General features: G+C 50.2%; 1 protein-coding gene and 1 long non-coding RNA gene across 4 annotated transcripts; one reads left to right on the forward strand and one right to left on the reverse strand.

Annotated features, from left to right (window-relative positions):
- Positions 1 to 43: 43 nt before the first annotated feature.
- On the forward strand, positions 44 to 15,023 carry TM4SF19 (transmembrane 4 L six family member 19). 3 transcript variants are annotated; one of them, XM_025375804.1, is made up of 5 exons: positions 115 to 266; positions 11,068 to 11,269; positions 11,643 to 11,720; positions 14,132 to 14,301; positions 14,573 to 15,023. In XM_025375804.1, the coding sequence occupies exons 2-5, from the start codon at positions 11,069 to 11,071 to the stop codon at positions 14,751 to 14,753; spliced, it is 630 nt and encodes a 209-aa protein (XP_025231589.1). In that variant the 5' UTR covers positions 115 to 266; position 11,068; the 3' UTR covers positions 14,754 to 15,023. The 3 variants fall into 3 exon arrangements, with proteins under 3 accessions (XP_025231590.1, XP_025231589.1, XP_025231588.1); XM_025375803.1 differs by having other exon boundaries at positions 14,132 to 14,297; positions 14,573 to 15,022; XM_025375805.1 differs by lacking the exon at positions 11,643 to 11,720 and having other exon boundaries at positions 44 to 266; positions 14,573 to 15,022.
- On the reverse strand, positions 14,896 to 19,303 carry LOC112618600. The gene is made up of 2 exons (XR_003118102.1): positions 19,204 to 19,303; positions 14,896 to 15,109 (listed from the first exon to the last, which is right to left on the reverse strand). It is a non-coding gene; the product is annotated as an uncharacterized LOC112618600 (long non-coding RNA).
- Positions 19,304 to 19,307: the final 4 nt, after the last annotated feature.

The raw sequence follows: 19,307 nt of genomic DNA on the forward strand, positions 1-19,307 counted from the left end.
TGGAAATGAGCAGAGGGTGGGTCATCAGGACAGGGCTCTCCGAGGAGCGGAAGCGCCTTCAATGCAGGCTGTGGGCAGGGGCGTGGGCGCACACACACGCCTGGGTGACCTCTGCGTATATAGAGAGCCTCCCTGGCCCTCCTGGACAGTCCTGGGACGACAACATCACGTCCAGCCCCGGGGCTGCAGGCGCGGAGCCTCCTCTGAAGAGGCAGCCTTGCTCCAGGTTCTTTCTCTCCCATTCTGAGCCTTGACAGCAGATGCAGGTAAGCAGAGATGAAAGGGTGAGGTGACGGCCAGGGACAGCGCAGCCTCACAGACGAGAGTGCACGTTTCCACTCCAGCGGGCCTGGCTCTGCAGCTTGGCGGCTGTGTGACTGCGCAATTCACTTACCTTCTCCTTTTGCCTCAGTCTGTCAACTTCCGGCCTTTGCACCTAGGATACTCTTCCCTGCCTAGTACCTCACTGTCCATCAAGTGTGGGCATGGGCAGCCTTTCCTGCGGGAGGCTTCGTTTTGCTTCTGCCAGATAGGATTCGGTTCCTCCATGTGCTTCCATGACGCCTTAAGTTGGATGCCTCTGCCTGGTACTTACTGCAACCAGCGGCGAATCCAGCGAGTCTGCAGCAAACTCAATCCTTGCCTTCTCGGGGGAAAGATTCAGCTGAGGGGCAGAAGTGGGTTTAAGGCAGAGGGAGAGGCCGAGGCAAGTTTTAGAGAAGGAGTGAAAGTTTATTAAAAACTTTCAGAGCAGGAATGAAAGGAAGTAAAGTACACTTGGAAGAGGGCCAAGTGCGCGACTTGAGAGACCCAAGCGTGCTGTTCAGTCCTTGACTTGGGTTTTCTACATGGGGATGGTTCCGCGGTCTCCATCTCTTCTCCCCGATCTTCCCTTGAGGTGGGCTGTCTGCACGCCCTGAGTCTGCCGCACAGGCACTTGCGAGGGGCCGCATGCGCAGTGGGGTTACTGAAGTCCTGCGCATGCTCACTTGAGGCGTTTTGCCCTTACCAGCGGAGAGGCGCTAGAGGACCTTCACGAACCCGCTAAACTCCGCCATTTTGCTTCTTAGTGCACCTGCTGGAGCGCTGACGCCCAGCCCCTGAGCTCTTATCAGGAAGCTGCTGATCACCAGGTTCAGGTATTTTCCATCTGTTGGGAGACTGCCTTTCCCTGACGCTGGCTGTGACCAATTATTATTTTAGAAAGACAGAGTAACAACTGCCTGACCATCCCCTCACAGTCACCTGACGTTACTGGGGTCGGGGCCTTCCCCGGCCCTGCTCGTGTCTGCTCTAACACTCACCACACTTCATTAGGATTGCTTTTTGGCCAGCCTGACCCACATGGTGAAAACCCGTCACTACTAAAAATACAGAATTAGCTGGGGTGGTGCGTGCCTGTAATTCCAGCTACTGGGGAGGCTGAGGCAGGAGAATCGCTGGAACCCGGGAGGTGGAGGTCGCGGTGAGCCGAGATTGTGCCACTGCACTCCAGCCTGGGCGACAAGAGAAACTCTGTCTCAAAAAACAAACAAACAAAAAACCAGAATTGCTTTTTGCCTTAGCTGCGTCCCCAGTAAACTTTAAGCTCCTCAGGAAAAGGGATTACATCTTTTTCATCATTATATCCCTAGCCCCCAGCAAGTGCCTGTCAGGTAATGATCACTTAATAAACATCTGACTGAAGAAAGAATGAAAGAAAAGGCTTGCTAGGTGGCGAGGGAGATCCACAGGGGTAGAGAATGTACGTTCTCTTCCTCCATGAAATTGAGCTGATCACTTCTGTTGTTGCCCTGACATCTAGACGATGACTTGCTCACCTAGCCAGGACCTCAGGACAGAACAAGGAACTCCCCAACAGCCTGGTTTTAAGGTTTTACCTTCTGATCTTGCTTGTCTCTTCAGATATCAAATTAGCCCTCCTCTTTGCTCACCTCCTGGTTCACATTTTTTGGAAGCGTTTCTCCAAATGTTATGATTTCTAGGGGGAATAAAGTCAGGAAGAGGAGGTGAAATTCACACGACGGCAAGCGCTTTTAGTGTTTGATTGGCGGACAGCCAGCCTCTGAATTCCACTCATCCAAAAGCCATGCTCCACCTGGTAGTTTTCCCCTCGTTGTCCATCATTTTTAGTTTCCCCTTTAAGACCTTTCTGAGCCGGGCACGGTGGCTCACGCCTGTAATCCCAGCACTTTGGGAGGCTGAGGCGGGTGAATCACCTGAAGTCAGGAGTTCAAGACCAGCCTGGCCAACCTGGAGAAACCCAGCCTCTACTAAAAATACAAAATTAGCCGGGCGTAATGGTGGGCACCTGTAATCCCAGCTACTCAGGAGTCTGAGGCAGGAGAATCACTTGAACCCAGGAAGTGGAGGTTGCAGTGAGCCGAGACCGGGACATTACACTCCAGCCTGGGCAACAAGAGTGAAACTCTGTCTCATAAAAAAGAAAAAAAAAAGAAAAAAGACTTTTCTGATGGGAAAGTTTGTGTAGATTGTCAGGGGGTTGATGTTGGTGAAGTGTCTAGACAGGCCTTTCTCAAAGGTGGTGTGATTTGAAGGCACTAAATGCGTTCCTGCACTAGGGCGTCTCCTGGCCCTATGATCTAGAGCACCCGCTTGAGAGGCCACCACACACCCATCTTTCCTTGGGCCCCCGTCAGTCATCTGAGTGGGCAGTGGGTTAAAGTTGAGAGTTGCTGACACCCTGGGTGGTTAATTTGCCTCAACACAGAATTACACACTGAAAGCCTCGCACTGCATGATGGGACCATCTCGGAGGGAGGCTGTGTGGACATGCGGGGGGGCATCGCAGCACTGTGGGCCGCTGTGAGGGGGGCCGTTCTCCACAGTCACCCTGCTCTCAGGAGCAGGACAGGCTCCTTGCTGTGACTGAGGAGTCCAGTGGCTTGCCAGCCAGAGGGTTGACAGGGGAAGAGACACCCCATCCCTCCCGATTCCTGACCCTTGGGTTGCCGGGGTAAGGGTCACCGTTGGTTCATATCCTACCCCCACCCTCCCCGTGCACCCCTCCCCTCTCCTGCCCCCACCCTCCCAGGACACCCCTCCCCTCTCCTACCCCCACCCTCCCCGTGCACCCCTCCCCTCTCCTGCCTCCACCCTCCCAGGACACCCTTCCCCTCTCCTACCCCCACCCTCGCAGGATACCCCTCCCCTCTCCTACACCCACCCTCCCAGGACACCCTTCCCCTCTCCAGCCCCCACCCTCCCCGTGCACCCCTCCCCTCTTCTACCCCCACCCTCCCCATGCACCCCTCCTCTCTCCTGCCCCCACCCTCCCCGTGCACCCCTCCCCTCTCCTGCCCCCACCCTCCCCGTGCACCCTTCCCCTCTCCTACCCCCACCCTCCTAGGACACCCCTCCCCTCTCCTACCCCCACCCTCCCCGTGCACCCCTGCCCTCTCCTGCCCCCACCCTCCCAGGATACCCCTCCCCTCTCCTACACCCACCGTCCTAGGATACCCCTCCCCTTTCCTGCCTCTACCCTCCCAGGACACCCCTCCCCTTTTCTGCCCCCACCCTCCCCGTGCACCCCTCCTCTCTCTCCTACCCCCACCCTCCCCGTGCACCCCTCCCCTCTCCTACCCCCACCCTCCCAGGACACCCCTCCCATCTGCTGAGATCCAGACTCCTTTTCATCTGGGACAAGCTCTTTATTCACTGTGGGAGACATGGCTTGGAGGGCTAATACCCAAATGGACAGGGCATGCGGTCAAGGCAACTCATCATAACGAAATCGAAGAATTGCAGCCAAAAGTTCCTTCTGGGGAGGGGAGGGGCAGGAGATGAGCATGGGCTGAGATTAGAGGAAGCAAAAGTCACTGAGGGCTGTGGGGTAGGGTGAGGGAGAGGAGCCAAAGCATACCCCCAAACTAAACAGCCTGCTCAGTGTTCTGTCTCAGTGTTTGTCGTCTTTACCATAAGCTACAGTCTGTCCGGGCTCAGTGGCTCACGCCTGTAATTCCAGCACTTTGGGAAGCTGAGGCAGGCGGATCACTTGAGACCAGGAGTTCAAGACCAGCCTGGCCAACATGGTGAAACCCCGTCTCTACCAAAAATACAAAAATTAGCTGGGCGTGGTGGTGGGCGGCTGTAGTCCCAGCTACTGGGGAGGCTGAGGCAGGAGAATTGCTTGAACCCGGGAGGCGGAGGTTGCAGTGAGCTGAGATCGCACCACTGCTCCAGCCTGGGCCACAGAGCGAGACTTCGTCTCCAAAAAAAAAAAAAAAACTACGGTCTGAAAAAGTAGAAAACACTCGACAAACCAAGTTTCTAAAAAAATTTTGAGTTCCTAAGTTGTAAACCTGTTTTTAAAAGGATACCATGAAGATGAAATATAGGGTCGTGGTTCCTAGGAGGGAGTCCAGAAAGAAGCCAGGATTGGAGAGGACACACCTGGAGCACCCGTGATGTGATGGGCAATGACGTGTGTGTTACAATTGGTTGTGTTTACATGGGTGTTAATTATCCCACACAAGTTACACATATAGTTTACTCATTAGGTTTAATTCTTTTTTAATGCAATTTTTTTTTTTTTTTTGAGACAGTGTCTCGATCTGTGGCCCAGGCTGGAGTGCAGTGGTGTTATCTTGGCTCACTGCAACCTCTGCCTCCCAGGTTCAAGCGATTCTCCTGCCTCAGCCTCCTGAGTAGCTGGGATTACAGGTGCACACCACCACGCCTGGCTAAGTTTTGTATTTTTAGTAGAGATGGGGTTTCGCCATGTTGGCCAGGCTGTTTTGAACTCCTGACCTCAAGTGATCTGCCCGCCTTGGCCTCCCACAGTGCTGGGATTACAGGCATAAGCCACCATGCCTGGCCTTTGATGCAAATTTTAAAAATATAATTTCAACTTTTGAGATTCGGGGATACATATGCAGGTTTGTTCCATGTGTCTATTGTGTCATGTTGAGGTTAGGGTATGAGTAATTCCCGTCACTCAGGTAGTGAGCTCAGTACCTATAGATAGTTTTTCAGCCCTGGCCCTCCCCCAGTGTTTAATTCTTTATGCTCTGAAATATTTCATTATTTATGTGTGATGTAAAGTAATCCCCCCTTATCTGCAGCTTTGCTTTCCAAGGTTTTAGCTATCTGTGGTCAACTGCAGTTCAAAAAACTTACATGAAATATTTTCAATGAGAAAGACCACATCCACATAACTTTTATTACAGTATATTGTTACAACTGTTCTATTTTATTATTGTTGTTGTGAACTTCTTACTGTGTCTAATTTATAAATTAAACTTTACTATAGGTACGTATGTATACGAAAAAGCATAGTACAGACAGTCCTCTACTTATGAAGGTTTGACTTCTAATTTTCCAACTTTACGACAGGTTTCTAGGGACCTAACTCCATCACAAGTTAACTCCTTACACGTTATGATAGGATTACGGTTTCTACTGAATACTCATTGCTTTTGCACCGCATAAAGTCAAAAGTAAGTTGGGGCCGGGCGCGGTGGCTCACACCTGTAATCCCAACATTTTGGGAGGTGGAGGTGGGAGGATCACTTGAGGCCAGGAGTTTGAGACCAGCTTGAGCAACATAGTGAGACCCTGTCTCTACAGAACTAAAAAGTTAGCCAGGTATGGTGGCGCATGCCTGCGGTCTCAGCTACCCAAGAGACTGAGGTGGGAGGATCACCTGAGCCCAGATCAGGGCTGCAGTGAACAATGATTGTGCACTGCACTCCAGCCTGGGTGACAGAGCAAGACCCTCTCTCTAAATAAATAAATAAATAAATAAATAAAATCCTAAGTTGAACCATTGTGAGTCAGGTACTGTCTACTATGTTGCCAGCATTAAATGCCTTTTGGACTTAGGATATTTTGACTTACAATGGGTTTATAGGAGAGCGACCCCATGATAAGTGGAGAAGCATCTGAATATACAAGGTTTGGTATGATCTGTGGTTTCAGGTATCTGCTGAAGCTCTTGGAACATATCCGCTGCAGATATGGAGGACTACTGCGTGTGTGTGTACGTACATATACACATATATACACACATTATACATTATATGTGTATATGTGTGTGTGCATATATAGAGAGAGCCTCTGATCCATATCTCATATATATATATATATATATATATATATATATAATTTCCTTCCTCCCTTCCCTTCCCTTCGCCTGCCTGCCTGCCTGCCTGCCTCCCTTCTTTCGCTCTCACTCTCGCTCTGTCACCCAGGCTGGGCTCACTGCCACGTCTGCCTCTCGGGCTCCAGTGATTTTCCTGCCTCAAGCTCCTGAGTAGCTTGGATTACAGGCGCCTGCCACCACGCCCAGCCTTTTTTTTTTTTTTTTGACACGGAGTCTCACTCTGTTGCCCAGGCTGGAGTGCAGTGGCATAATCTTGGCTCACTGCAAGCTCCGCCTCCCAGGTTCGTGCCATTCTCCTGCCTCAGCCTCCCGAGTAGCTGGGACCACAGGTACCCGCCACCACGCCCGGCTAATTTTTTTGTATTTTTAGTAGAGATGGGGTTTCACTATGTTGGCTAGGCTGGTCTCAAACTCCTGACCTCATGATCCACCCACCTCAGCCTCCCAAAGTGCTGGGATTACAGGTATGAGCCACTGTGCCCAGCCTATATACACATATTTCTGATTAAGTGCAAAGCAATGTGTTATAGGAGTGTCAAGAGCCTAAAGGGGCCAAGTGCAGTGACTCATGCCTGTAATCCCACTACTTTGGGAGTTTGAGGTGGGAGGGCCCTTGAGCCAAGGAGTTTGAGACCAGCCTTGGCCACATAAGGAGACCTCACCTGTATTACATTTTTTTTTTTTTTCCAGAGACGGACTTTCACTCTTGTTGTCCAGGCTGGACAACAAGTGCGATCTCGGCTCACTGCAACCTCTGCCTCCTGGGTTCAAGTGATTCTTCTGTCTCAGCCTTCTGAGTAGCTGGGATTACAGGCATACACCACCACACCCGGCTAGTTTTGTATTTTTAGTAGAGACGGGGTTTCACCATGTTGGCCAGGCCGGTCTTGAACTCCTGACCTCAGGTCATATGCCCGCCTCAGCCTCCCAAAGTGCTGGGATTACAGGCGTGAGCCACCACACCCGGCCAAAAATAAATTTTTTAAAATTAAAAATAAATAAATAAAGAGCCTTAAGGGGAGACAGACATGTAACAGAACTGCACAGTGGCAACAGGCCACTTCCTGGGGATGTCATGACGCTGAGTTTTTTCAGATCCACATTGACGTGCGTCTGCCCAAATATTACTAGTCCTGTTTTAATTCATATTTATTTATATATATGAGCTCCACTCTGGTTGCCCAGGTTGGAGTGCAATGGCAAGATCTCTGCTCATTGCAACCTCTGCCCATTGCAACCTCTGCCTCCTGGGCTCAAGTGATTCTCCTACATCAGCCTCCCGAGTAGCTGGGATTACAGGTGCCTGCCACCACGTCTGGCAAATTTTTTGTATTTTTAATAGAGATGAGGTTTCACCATGTTGATCAGGCTGGTCTCAAACTCCTGACATCAGGTAATCCACCTGCCTTGGCCTCCCAAAGTGCTGGGATTACCACATTTGGGTAATTGCAAGTTTTTAAATAGATTTTTTATTGTGGTAAAGTATGTAACATCAAATTTGTCTTTTTAACCATTTTAAAGTGTACAATTCAGTGACAGTAATTACATTTGCAATGATGTACAACCATTACCATTATCTATTTCCAAAACTTTTCTTCACCCCAAACAGAAAGTCTGTAACCATTAAACTGTGGGCAAGTGGCCCAAATCTGGTCGTAGCTACTCTGGAGGCTCAGGCTGGAGGATCATTTGAGCCCAGGAGTTGAAGACCAGCTGGGGCAACATATTGAGACTGCATCTCTAAAAAACCCCCAAAACCACTGGGCGTGGTGGCTCACGCCTGTAATCCCAGCACTTTGGGAGGCCGAGGCAGGTGGATTACCTGAGGTCAGGAGTTCAAGACCAGCCTGGCCAACATGGTGAATCCCCGTCTCTACTAAAAATACAAAAATTAGCTGGGCGTGGTGGCGGGCGCCTATAGTTCCAGCTACTTGGCAGGAGAATTGCTTGAGCCTGGGAGGCAGAGGTTGCAGTGAGCTGAGATCGTGCCACTGCACTCCAGCCCGGGTGACAAGAGTTAGACTCTTCTCAAAAAAAACCAAAAAAACAAAAAAAACCCCCAAACCTCTGTAACCATTAAACGATAACTCCCCATTCTGTCCTCCCCACAGTCCCTGGTAACCTCCAATCTACTTTCTTTCTCTGTAAATTTGTTATTTTGAATATTTCATATAAGTGGAATCATACAATATTTGTCCTTTAGTGTCTGGCTTATTTCATTTAGCATGATTTTTTTTTTTGAGATGGAGTCGCTTGCTCTTGTCACCCAGGCTGGAGTGCAGTCGCGTGATCTCGGCTCACTGCAGCCTCCACCTCTTGGGTTCAAGCGATTTTCCTGCCTCAACCTCCGAGTAGCTGGGATTATAGGCAAGCACCCAGCCGACATTTAAATTTTAAGCAGTCTGATTAATCATGTTTTGTGGATTGTGCTTTTTGCATTTTATTAAGAAACCTTTATCTAACCCAAAGTCCCAGTGGGTTTGTTTTATTCTAGAAATTTTATAAAGCTTTTAGACCCATGCTCCATTTCAAGTGAATTTTTGAATCTGTTATGAAGTAACAGTGAAGGTAGTTTTGTTTTGCATATGTATTGTTCCAGCACCATTTGTGGAAGAGACTTTTTCCCACTGAATTGTTATCTTCTTAAAAAATCATTTATCGGCCGGGCGCGGTGGCTCACACCTGTAATCCCAGCAGTTTGGGAGCCCAAGGCGGGTGGACCACAAGGTCAGGAGATCAAGACCGTCCTGGCTAACACGGTGAAACCCCGTCTCTACTAAAAATACAAAAAATTAGCCAGGCGTGCTGGCGGGCACCTGTAATCCCAGCTACTTGGGAGGCTGAGGCAGGAGAATCGCTTGAACCTAGGAGGTGGAGGTTGCAGTGAGCCAAGATCACGCCACTGCACTCCAGCCTGGGTGACAGAGTGAGACTCCATCTCAAGAAAAAAAAAAAATCATTTGTCATGGCTTGGGTCTATTTCTGAGCTCCAGCCTGTTCCAGTAGTCCATATATGTTTCCTTACGCCGTGACTTCAGTGTCTTCAGTTACTGTAGCTTTATAAGTCTTGAAATCACATGGCATAAGTTCTCCAGCTTTGTTTTTCAACACTCCTTTGGCTAATCTTCAAAATTGTTTTGCATTTCCATATAAATTTGGATTCAGGTTGTCAATTTCTATAACAAAACTCTCCTAGGATTTTGACTGAGATTGCTTTAAATCTATGCATCAATTTAGGGAGAACATGTCAGCGAGTCTTCTGGTTCAGGAGCATGGTGTGTGTCTCCATTTATTTAGGTCTCTATTAATTTTCTCAGCAATGCTTTGCAATTCTTACTATATAGGTCTTGCAGATATTTTGTTAAATTCATCCATATGTATTATATTTTTATGCTATTGTAAATATATTTTAATTTCTTTTTTTTTTTTTTTTTTGAGGCAGAGTCTCGCTCTGTCACCCAGGCTGGAGTGCAGTGGCCAGATCTCGGCTCACTGCAAGCTCCGCCTCCCGGGTTCACACCATTCTCCTGCCTCAGCCTCCCGAGTAGCTGGGACTACAGGCGCCCGCCACCTCGCCCGGCTAGTTTTTTGTAATTTTTAGTAGAGACGGGGTTTCACCGTGTTAGCCAGGATGGTCTCGATCTCCTGACCTCGTGATCCACCCGTCTCGGCCTCCCAAAGTGCTGGGATTACAGGCTTGAGCCACCGCGCCCGGCCAATATATTTTAATTTCAATCCTCAATTTGTCATTGCTTGTATATAGAAATGCAATAGAATAGAATTTTTGTATATTAATCTTTTATTCTATGACCTTGCTAAACTCACCTGTTAGTTCTAATAATGTTTAGGATTTTCTACATAATGTGATCACATTATCTGTGAATAATAACAATGCTACTTTTTTTTTTTTTGAGATGGAGTCTTGCTGTGTCACCCACCCAGACTGGAGTACAGTGGCATGATCTCAGCTCACTGCAACCTCCGCCTCCCGGGGTCAAGCAATTCTCCTGCCTCAGCCTCCCCAGTAGCTGGATTATAGGCGCCTGCCACCATGCTTGGCTAATTTTTGTATTTTTAGTAGAGACAGGGTTTCACCATGTTGGCCAGGCTGGTCTTGAACTCCTGACCTCATGATCTGTCCCCCTCGGGCTCCCAAAGTGCTGGGATTACAGGCGTGAACCACCACGCCTGGCCGGCAATGTTACTTCTTTCTTTCCTATCTGTATGGCTTTTGCTTCCTTTTGTTTTCGTACTGCGCTGGCTAGGACCGGCGCAACGCTGAATAGAAGTGGGGACAGGCCGGGCACGGTGGCTCAAGCCTGTAATCCCAGCACTTTGGGAGGCCGAGACGGGCAGATCACGAGGTCAGGAGATCGAGACTATCCTGGCTAATACGGTGAAACCCCGTCTCTACTAAAAAATACAAAAAAACTAGCCGGGCGAGGTGGCGGATGCCTGTAGTCCCAGCTACTCGGGAGGCTGAGGCAGGAGAATGGCGTAAACCCGGGAGGCGGAGCTTGCAGTGAGCTGAGATCCGGCCACTACACTCCAGCCTGGGCGGCAGAGCGAGACTCCATCTCAAAAAAAAAAAAAAAAAAAAAAAAAAAGAAGTGGGGACAATGGACATCATGGAGCCACCTTTAAACATTTCTTTCTTTTTGTCGGATAGAAATAATCACTGGCTGTAATAGAGGCATAAACAAAATATGATGGAATGCAAACTATGTATGTGTGGACAGGGGTTAGCAGAAAAGGAAACAATTAAATCCTAGTCCCTGGGGAAGATTCCTAAGGAGCGGAGTTTTTAAGCAGGTTGCTTGGCTCATTGGTCTGTCCCTGGAAGGTGGCGGTTTCTGTAGTGTTTCCCCAGCCATCACATGCTGCTGGAGTTCCCTTCCCCATCCCCCGACAGCAGCGCTGCCGCGACTCTCTATCTGTTCCAGAATGCTGTCCTCTCCCTGCACACCGGCACGCTCACGGACTTGCTCCCGTATCCTGGGGCTGAGCCTTGGGACTGCAGCCCTGTTTGCTGCTGGGGCCAACATGGCACTCCTCTGTCCTAACTGGGATGTGACCTACCTGTTGAGGGGCCTCATTGGCAAGCACGCCATGCTGGGAACTGGGCTCTGGGGAGGAGGCCTCATGGTAAGTGTCTGGGGTTCCTTGAACGCGAACTCTCAAAGAGATCCCGGAGGGGGAGCGGGAAGGTGGCACGGGAAGTGTTTTGATTCCTTGCAGGAAAGTTTATTCTAACAAGCTGGTCTTGGGTCTGCAGAAGCTTTAAGAGACAGGAAGACTAACTTGGGACCAGGCAGGTCAGGTGTGAAAGTTGACATCCACACATCCACAGCGTTAGATCAGGCTAGTCATCCAACTGTGGGTCCCCGGAGTCAGAGTCAAGAGGACAACTGAGTTCATGGGAGGTGCCCAGCCACTCTATTTCAACAGCTGTGGGCAGCACCTAGAAACAGCTGGCAAAGTAAATTTCCCCATCTCAACATTCTTCTCTCTCCTGCAGGTACTCACTGCCGCTATCCTCATCTCCTTGATGGGCTGGAGATACGGCTGCTTCAGTAAGAGTGGGCTCTGTCGAAGCGTAAGCACCAGATTCCACTCTTCTAACACCGAGAATGTCTCCACCTCTATTACTCTAGAGGCAGGATGGTAAAGAGGCAGTTTTGGTCTTGGGGCCTGAAGTCAGGTCCTCACTGTGACCCTCAGTAATGCTAAGTTCTTTGGCAAGTTGCTTCATCTTTCCAGTTTCAGGCTTTCATCTGTAAAATGGGAGCTGAGCAAGTCAAGGGAGTAGTGCTTAGTGAAGCCCAGATGTCTGTACCAGTGGGAGGAACTGTTATTCTCTTAGCGTGCTGGACAATATGGACTGAGTTATGACACTGTAATCGTGTCATTGATGGAAATTTTCCTAGTTATTTTAACTAATATTTTCTTAGAACAGGAAACTTTTCCAGAGATCATCTAATCACTAGATTCTAATCTAACCCTTCCATTTTACAGATAAACTGAGGCCCAGAATAAATTTGTAACTTATTAATTATAGCAGCAACTGTATAAACTTGAAAGATCTCAGTATATGTGTGTAACACACACACACACACGCTCGGTCTCAGACATAAATCTGTGGCCTTATGGTAACTCCACAGCCTGCTCTGATATCTGCAGCCCACGTGTTGGGAAGCCCACTGACTCAGTTACATGTTAAAAAATTAAATAGAGGCTGTGCACGGTGGCTCACGCCTGTAATCCCAGCACTTTGGGAGGCCGACATGGGTAGATCACCTGAAGTCAGGAGTCCGAGACCAGCCTGGCCAACATGGTGAAACCCTGTCTCTACCAAAAATACAAAAATTAGCCGGGCGTGGTGGCAGGGGCCTGTAATCCCAGCTACTTGGGAGGCTGAGGCAGGAAAATCGCTTGAACCCGAGAGGCGGAGGTTGCAGTGAGCCGAGATGGCGCCACTGCACTCCAGCCTGGGCGACAGAGCTAGACTCCGTCTCTAAATAAATAAACACTTGCACATTTCTTTCACTGTCTTCATTCATGCACTGTCTGTTCTTAGTCCCGTCTGGTTTTCCCTGAGGCACGTAGTTCTGACACTGAATGTGCATCAGAACCACCTGGAGGGCTTTTGCCAGAACACGGATTGCTGGGCTCTTCCCCAGAGCTTCTGATTCAGGAGTCAGGGGGAGCAGGAAGTTTTGCATTTCTAACAAGTTCTCAGGTGATGTAATGCAGCTGGACAGGGACCCCATTTTGGGAACCACTGCCCTAGGCTTACTAGTTCATCTTGAATCTTTTAACTCAGAGTCAAAACTTACTATACACCTTTCTCCAGTCCCTCCCCAACTCCAAACCAGCTTGACATCAATGGGAAAATGACTCCATGACTCCGAAGAAAAACGCTATGTAGGTGTTATTCAGATTTTTAAAATACACATTTTTGGAGGAGGGAGAAAAATATCTAGAACCCTAAGAAAGAATTCAATATGGGCCGGGCACAGTGGCTCACACCTGTAATCCCAGCAGTTTGGGAGGCTGAAGCAGGCGGATCACAAGGTCCGAGACCAGCCTGACCAACACGGTGAAACCCCGTCTCTACTAAAAATACAAAAATTAGCTGGGTGTGGTGGCGCACACTTGTAGTCCCAGTTACTCGGGAGGCTGAGGCAGGAGAACTGCTTGAACCCAGAGGCAGAGGTTGTCGTGAGCTGAGATTGCGCCACGGCACTCCAGCATGGGCAACAAGAGTGAAGCTCCATCTCAAAAAAGGAGGGAGGGAGGAAGGCAGGCAATATAGAAGCAGGCTAGAAACCTGTCAAGGAAGGAAACCCAGTTATTTTCTGGGAGGGCAGTGAGGGCACACACTGATCGCCACGGGAGCTCTTGGCTGGAGAAATGCAGCGACAGAAGTGGAGTCATTTCAGGGTCTGACTGCAGCTCCTCTCTCACTGTTTCTCTCCCTTCTTTCCCTCCCTCCCACTTCTCTCCTTCCCTTCTTTCCTCCTTCTTTCCCTCCTTCCTTCCCTGCCTTCCTTCTTTTTATCCTTGATTTGAAAAACAGAAAAATCAGAGTTGGGAGCCTGGAACTTTTGAAAATGCACCTTTTCCTCAGAAGAGTCAGAGGCGGGCCTGTGATAACCCTTCTCTTTAGCTCAGAGGCTGAATGGCTGTAATCCGCAAAAGGTTTGTGATGCCAACCTGCCGAGCAGCTCAGGCGAACTTGCTGAGTCAGGGAGATCCGGGGCCAAGAGTCTGCGATTCTCCTTCTTGGTCCTTTCTCTCCCAGCCCTTCCTGGCTCTACCTGGAAACCGCTCACTGGCCTCCCCACTTTGGGTGATGCTTCTATCTTGTGTGCCATGGATAGAATTCTCCCCCATGACAGGACAGAAGAACGCCTGAGACCAGAGACGTTAGACCTGTGCAGACCGCCCCACGGGCTCCCCAGCCGCGACCCCATCTCAGCTCGCCGTTTCTCCTTCCCTCCGCAGGTGCTTACTGCTCTGTTGTCAAGTGGCCTGGCTTTACTTGGAGCCCTGATTTGCTTTGTCACTTCTGGAGCTGCTCTGAAAGATGGTCCTTTTTGCATGTTTGACACTTCATCCTTCAATCAGACACAAGCTTGGAAATATGGTTACCCATTCAAAGACCTGCATAGTAGGTAAATGGGTGGAGGCTCGGGCTTGGTCTTTTCAGAGAGAGAGAGGGAGAGACAAAAAGACACACAGATGAACTACAAGCTCCTTTGGGTCACACATCCTAGCATCTTGCTCCTCTGATGCTCAGAAAATTGCAAAGGCAGCAGGAATGGTCACCCTCAGGAGCCCAGTCCCATGACCCAGTCAGGAGAGGCTCCCGTTTTCTACTGGGGTTGCCTGTTTGGCTTTCCTTACTTATTGCCCGACCCCTGGTCTCCTCATTTTTTGGGATAGGAATTATCTGTATGACCGTTTGCTCTGGAACTCCGTCTGCCTGGAGCCCTCTACAGCTGTTGTCTGGCATGTGTCCCTCTTCTCCGCCCTTCTGTGCATCAGCCTGCTCCAGCTTCTCCTGGTGGTCGCTCATGTCATCAACAGCCTCCTGGGCCTTTTCTGCAGCCTCTGTGAGAAGTGACAGGCAGAACCTTCTCGTTCAAGCAGGGGCGTTTTCATCATTGGTTGCCTGAATCCTTTCTACAAGGAGTGGGTACAAATTATAAACCAACTTTCTCTTTGGGTATCTCTGGAGAAATAATGACAACAAAATTCACTGCATGTCGGTTGAGTGACAGAATGCATTTTAAATCACACTGTAATCTTCCAGGTGATCCATGGATAGGACAAATAACTAAGTCTTTATAATTGTGTAGGAATATGTAGTTCATAAAATACCCTCCAGCCAGGATCTCGTTTCAGCTTCTTGACAATCCCATACAACTGGCCGCTTGTTACACGTCGAGAAGCTGAGGCTCACAGAGGGCGGCAGGCTTGCTACACAAAAGCACACAGTGAAATTCAGGTGAAGTCAGCACCCGACCCCCATCTCCCTGTTTTTCTGTTGTTGTTGAGACAGGGTCTTGCTCTGTTCCCCTGGCTGGAGTACAGTGGCACAACCATAGCTTACTGTAACCTAGAACCCATGCATTCAAGCGATCCTCTTGCCTCAGCCTCTGACTAGCTGGGACTACAGGCACACACCACTCTACCTGGCTGATTTTAATTTTTGTACAGATGGAGTCTTGCTACGTTGCCCCGTCTGGTCTTGAACTCCTGACCTCAAGTGATCCTCCCACCTTGGTCTCCCAAAGTGCTGGATGACAGGTGTGAGTCACTGTGCCAGGCCCCAACCCCATCTTCTAAATTCAAGTTCTTCAGTTATTATGGACTAAATAGTGTTTCCTCCAAATCCGTAGGTTGAAGCCCCAACCCCCATTGTGACAGTCTTTGGTGACGGCACTTTTTTTTTTCTTTTTTTTGAGACAGTCTCGCTCTGTCACCCAGGCTGGAGTGCAGTGGTAAGATCTCGGCTCACTGCAACCTCCACCTCCCAGGTTCAAGCGATTCTCCTGCCTCAGCCTCCTGAGTAGCTGGGATCACAGGCGCGTGCCACCACGCCCGCTAATTTTTCTATTTTTAGTAGAGACAGGGCTTCACCATGTTGGCCAGGCTGGTCTCGAACCCCTGACTGCAAGTGATCCACCCACCTCGGCCTCCAAAAGTGCTGGGATTACAGGTGTGAGCCACTGCACCCGGCCATGATGGCACCTTTAAATTAGTAATTAAGGTGAAATAAGACTGGGCGCAGTGGCTCACACCTGTCATTTGAGCATTGTGGGAGGCCGATGTGGGAAGATCACTCGTGACCAGGGGTTTGAGGCTAATCTGGGCAACACAGTGAGACCTCATCTCCAAAAAAAAACAACAGATGATTAAATGAGGCCATAAGGGTGGGACCCTAATTAAAGAGGACTGGTGTGCTTATAAAAAGAGGAAGAGAGAACAGAGCTCTCTACACTGGCTCAAAGAAAAAGGCCCTGTGAGGACCCAGTGAGAAGGCGGCTGCCTGCAAGCGCAGGGGCGAGGCCTCAGGAGACACCAAACCTGCTGGCACCTGGTTCTTGGACTTCTAGCCTCCAGCACTGAGAAAATAAATTTCCGTTGCTTAAGTGGCCCAGTTGGTAGTATTTTGTAACAGCAGCCTGGCAGACGAAGACACCAGTGTTCTCTTCACTGGTGTTTCAGAGTTCAACAACTAGACCCTGAGGAGCATCACCTCTGTCCACACAGTTTGGACGTCTGTCCCCACCCAAATCTCATGTTGAATCTCATGTTGAACTGTGACCCCCAGTGCTAGAGGTGGGGCCTGGCGGAAGGCATGTGGATCATGAGGTGGCTCCCTCACAACTTGGACCTGTCTTTGCAATAGTGGGTTCCCGCGAGGTCTGGTCATTTAGAAGCGTGTGGCACCTCTGGCCTCTCTCTCGCCTGCTCCTGCTCTCACCATGGGACTCACCTGCTCCCTCTTCACCTGCTGCCATGAGTAAAAGCTCTCTGAGGCCTCCTGAGAAGCTGAGTGATGTGGGTGGTATGCTTCTCGTAACGCCTGAGAACTGTGAGCCAATTAAATCTCTTTTTTTTTTTTGAAATGGAGTCTCGCTCTGTTGCCCAGGCTGGAGTGCAATGGCACCATCTCGGCTCACTGCAACCTCTGCCTCCCGGGTTCAAGCAATTCTCCTGCCTCAGTCTCTTGAGTAGCTGGGATTACAGGCACCCACCACCATGCCTGGCATTTTTTTTTTTTTCAGTAGAGACGGCATTTTGCCATGTTGGCCAGGCTGGTCTTGAACTCCTGGCCTCAAGCAATCCACTTGCCTTGACCTCCCGAAGTGCTGGGATTACAGGTGTGAGCCACCATGCCTGGCCATCTCTTTTCTTAATAAATCACCCCGTCTCAGGTATTTCTTTAGAGCAGTGCAAGAACTGCCTAACACACTGTCTCTACAAAAAACTAAAAAATTCGCCAACGGTGGTGGTACGTGACATCGTCTCAGCTACCTGGGATGCTGAGGTGGGAGGATAGCTTGAGCCTGGGAGGTTGGGGCTCCAGTGAGCTGTGATCACACCACTGCACTCCAGCTTGGGCGACAAGAGACCCTGCCAAAAAAACAACCCCTGCAAAACCCAAATAGTATATAATGAGTACCCACTCTGTGCCTGGCACTGCCATACATACTGCGGATCCAAAGGTGACCAAGACATGGTCCTTGCCCTTGGATGCTACCCTGCTCTTGAAGAGCTCTTGTTTAGGTCGGAAACAAACACATCTACCAGTGATTCGAGCATCATATGCAAAGGGCCATGCTACAGCTCACGCAGGTGCAATGAGAGCTCGGTGGAACAACAAACCTCCTGGCAGAGCACCTGGGAGAACTCAAGGAAGGCCTCGCTTGCACCGGAGCTGATTCTTTTTTTTTTTTTTTTTTTTGAGATGGAGCCTCACTCTGTCGCCAGGCTGGAGTGGAGTGCAGTGGTGCGATCTCGGCTCACTGCAACCTCCACCTCCCAGGTTCAAGCAATTCTCCTGCCTCAGTCTCCTGAGTAGCTGGGATTACAGGCACGCACGCCACCATGCCCGGCTAATTTTTTTTTGTATTTTTAGTAGAGACGGGGTTTCACCATATTGGACAGGCTGGTCTCGAACTCCTGACCTTATGATCTGCCTGCATCAGCCTCCCCAAGTGCTGGGATTACAGGCGTGAGCCGCCGCGCCCGGCCTGAGCTGAGTCTTCAGAGAGCTGGCCCAGCGAACAGGGGACGGAGGTATCCACAGGCTGGTGTGGTGAACTGTAATGCCACAGCTCCTTTTTTTTTTTTTGAGACGGAGCCTCACTCTGTCACCCAGGCTGGAGTGCAGTGGCAGGATCTCAGTTCCCTGCAACTGCCGCCTCCTGGGTTCAATTGATTATCCTGCCTCAGCCTCCCCAGTAGCTGGGACTACAGGTGCACGCCACCACGCCTGGCTAATTTTTTTTTTTTTTTTTTTGATTTTTAATAGAAGTGGGGTTTCACCATGTTGGCCAGGCTGGTCTCAAACTCCTGACCTCAGGTGATCTGCCCGCTTCGTCCTCCCATAGTGCTGGGACTACAGGTGTGAGCCCGACCTCACAGGTGCTTCTCACAGGGCACCTAGAAGCAGAGGCCTCCTGCTCTCCTGCTGCGGGGTTTTCAGTCAGGTTAGGCTGGGTGGTGAGAAGAGTCAGAGCGGAATGAAGGACATGCTGGTGGGAGAGTGTGGTATGATGGGCAGGAAGAGGAGAAGGCAGGCAGAAGCAGCCTGGGAAGAACCTGGAAGATGGGCACTGGCAAGAAAAGTGGTGGGCAGGCCCCAGAAACGAGTTAGAGAACCCCAGGCTCTGGCCAGGTCCGTGGCTCACACCTGTAATCCCAGCACTTTGGGAGGCCAAAGTGGGTGGATCACCTGAGGTCAGGAGTTTGAGAGCAGCCTGGCCAATATGGTGAAACCCCGTCTCTACTAAAAATACAAAAAAATTAGCCGGGCGTGGTGACGGGCGCCTGTAGTCCCAGCTGCTCGGGAGGCTGAGGGAGGAGAATGGCTTGAACCCGGGAGGCGGAGGTTGCAGTGAGCCGAGATTGCGCCACCGCACTCCAGCCTGGGCGACAGAGCGAGACGTCGTTTCAAAATAAATAAATACATAATTTAAAAAGCAGGGAATGCACCCTAAGTCTCTTTCCTTCCTTTTTTTTTTTTTTTTTTTGAGACGGAGTCTCGCTGTGTCGCCAGGCCGGAGTGCAGTGGCTTGATCTCGGCCCACCGCAGGCTGCGCCTCCCGGGTTCAATAGCTTATTCTGCCTCGGCCTCCGGAGCAGCGGGGCTTACAGGCGCCGCCACCACGCCCGGCTAACGTTTGTACTTTTAGCAGAGAGGGTTTCACCACGTTGGCCAGGCTGGTCTTGACCTCCTCCTGACTCTGGTGACCCGCCCGCCTCGGCCTCCCCAATGATGGGATTACACGCGTGAGCCCCCGCTCCCGGCCGCCGCAATGATTTTTGCACCAACCTAATACCTCAGGTCCAAGAGCCTCCGGCCCCGCGTCTATTTCCTCCGACCACTGAGCGGCCGATACCGCCCAAGGCGGGCGGAAGCGTCCGGACCCGCGACCAGTTCCCG

Source organism: Theropithecus gelada, chromosome 2 (assembly GCF_003255815.1).
Source record: "Theropithecus gelada isolate Dixy chromosome 2, Tgel_1.0, whole genome shotgun sequence".
NCBI lineage: Eukaryota > Metazoa > Chordata > Mammalia > Primates > Cercopithecidae > Theropithecus > Theropithecus gelada.

What these genes read in the sequence shown, in the direction of transcription:
- TM4SF19 (XM_025375803.1), top strand. Translation starts at nt 11,069, where the DNA reads ATGCTGTCCTCTCCCTGCACACCGGCACGCTCACGGACTTGCTCCCGT. An exon ending in TCTGGGGAGGAGGCCTCATG is followed by an intron (nt 11,270 to 11,642) that starts GTAAGTGTCTGG and finishes TCTCTCCTGCAG; the next exon opens with GTACTCACTGCCGCTATCCT. An exon ending in AGAGTGGGCTCTGTCGAAGC is followed by an intron (nt 11,721 to 14,131) that starts GTAAGCACCAGA and finishes TTCCCTCCGCAG; the next exon opens with GTGCTTACTGCTCTGTTGTC.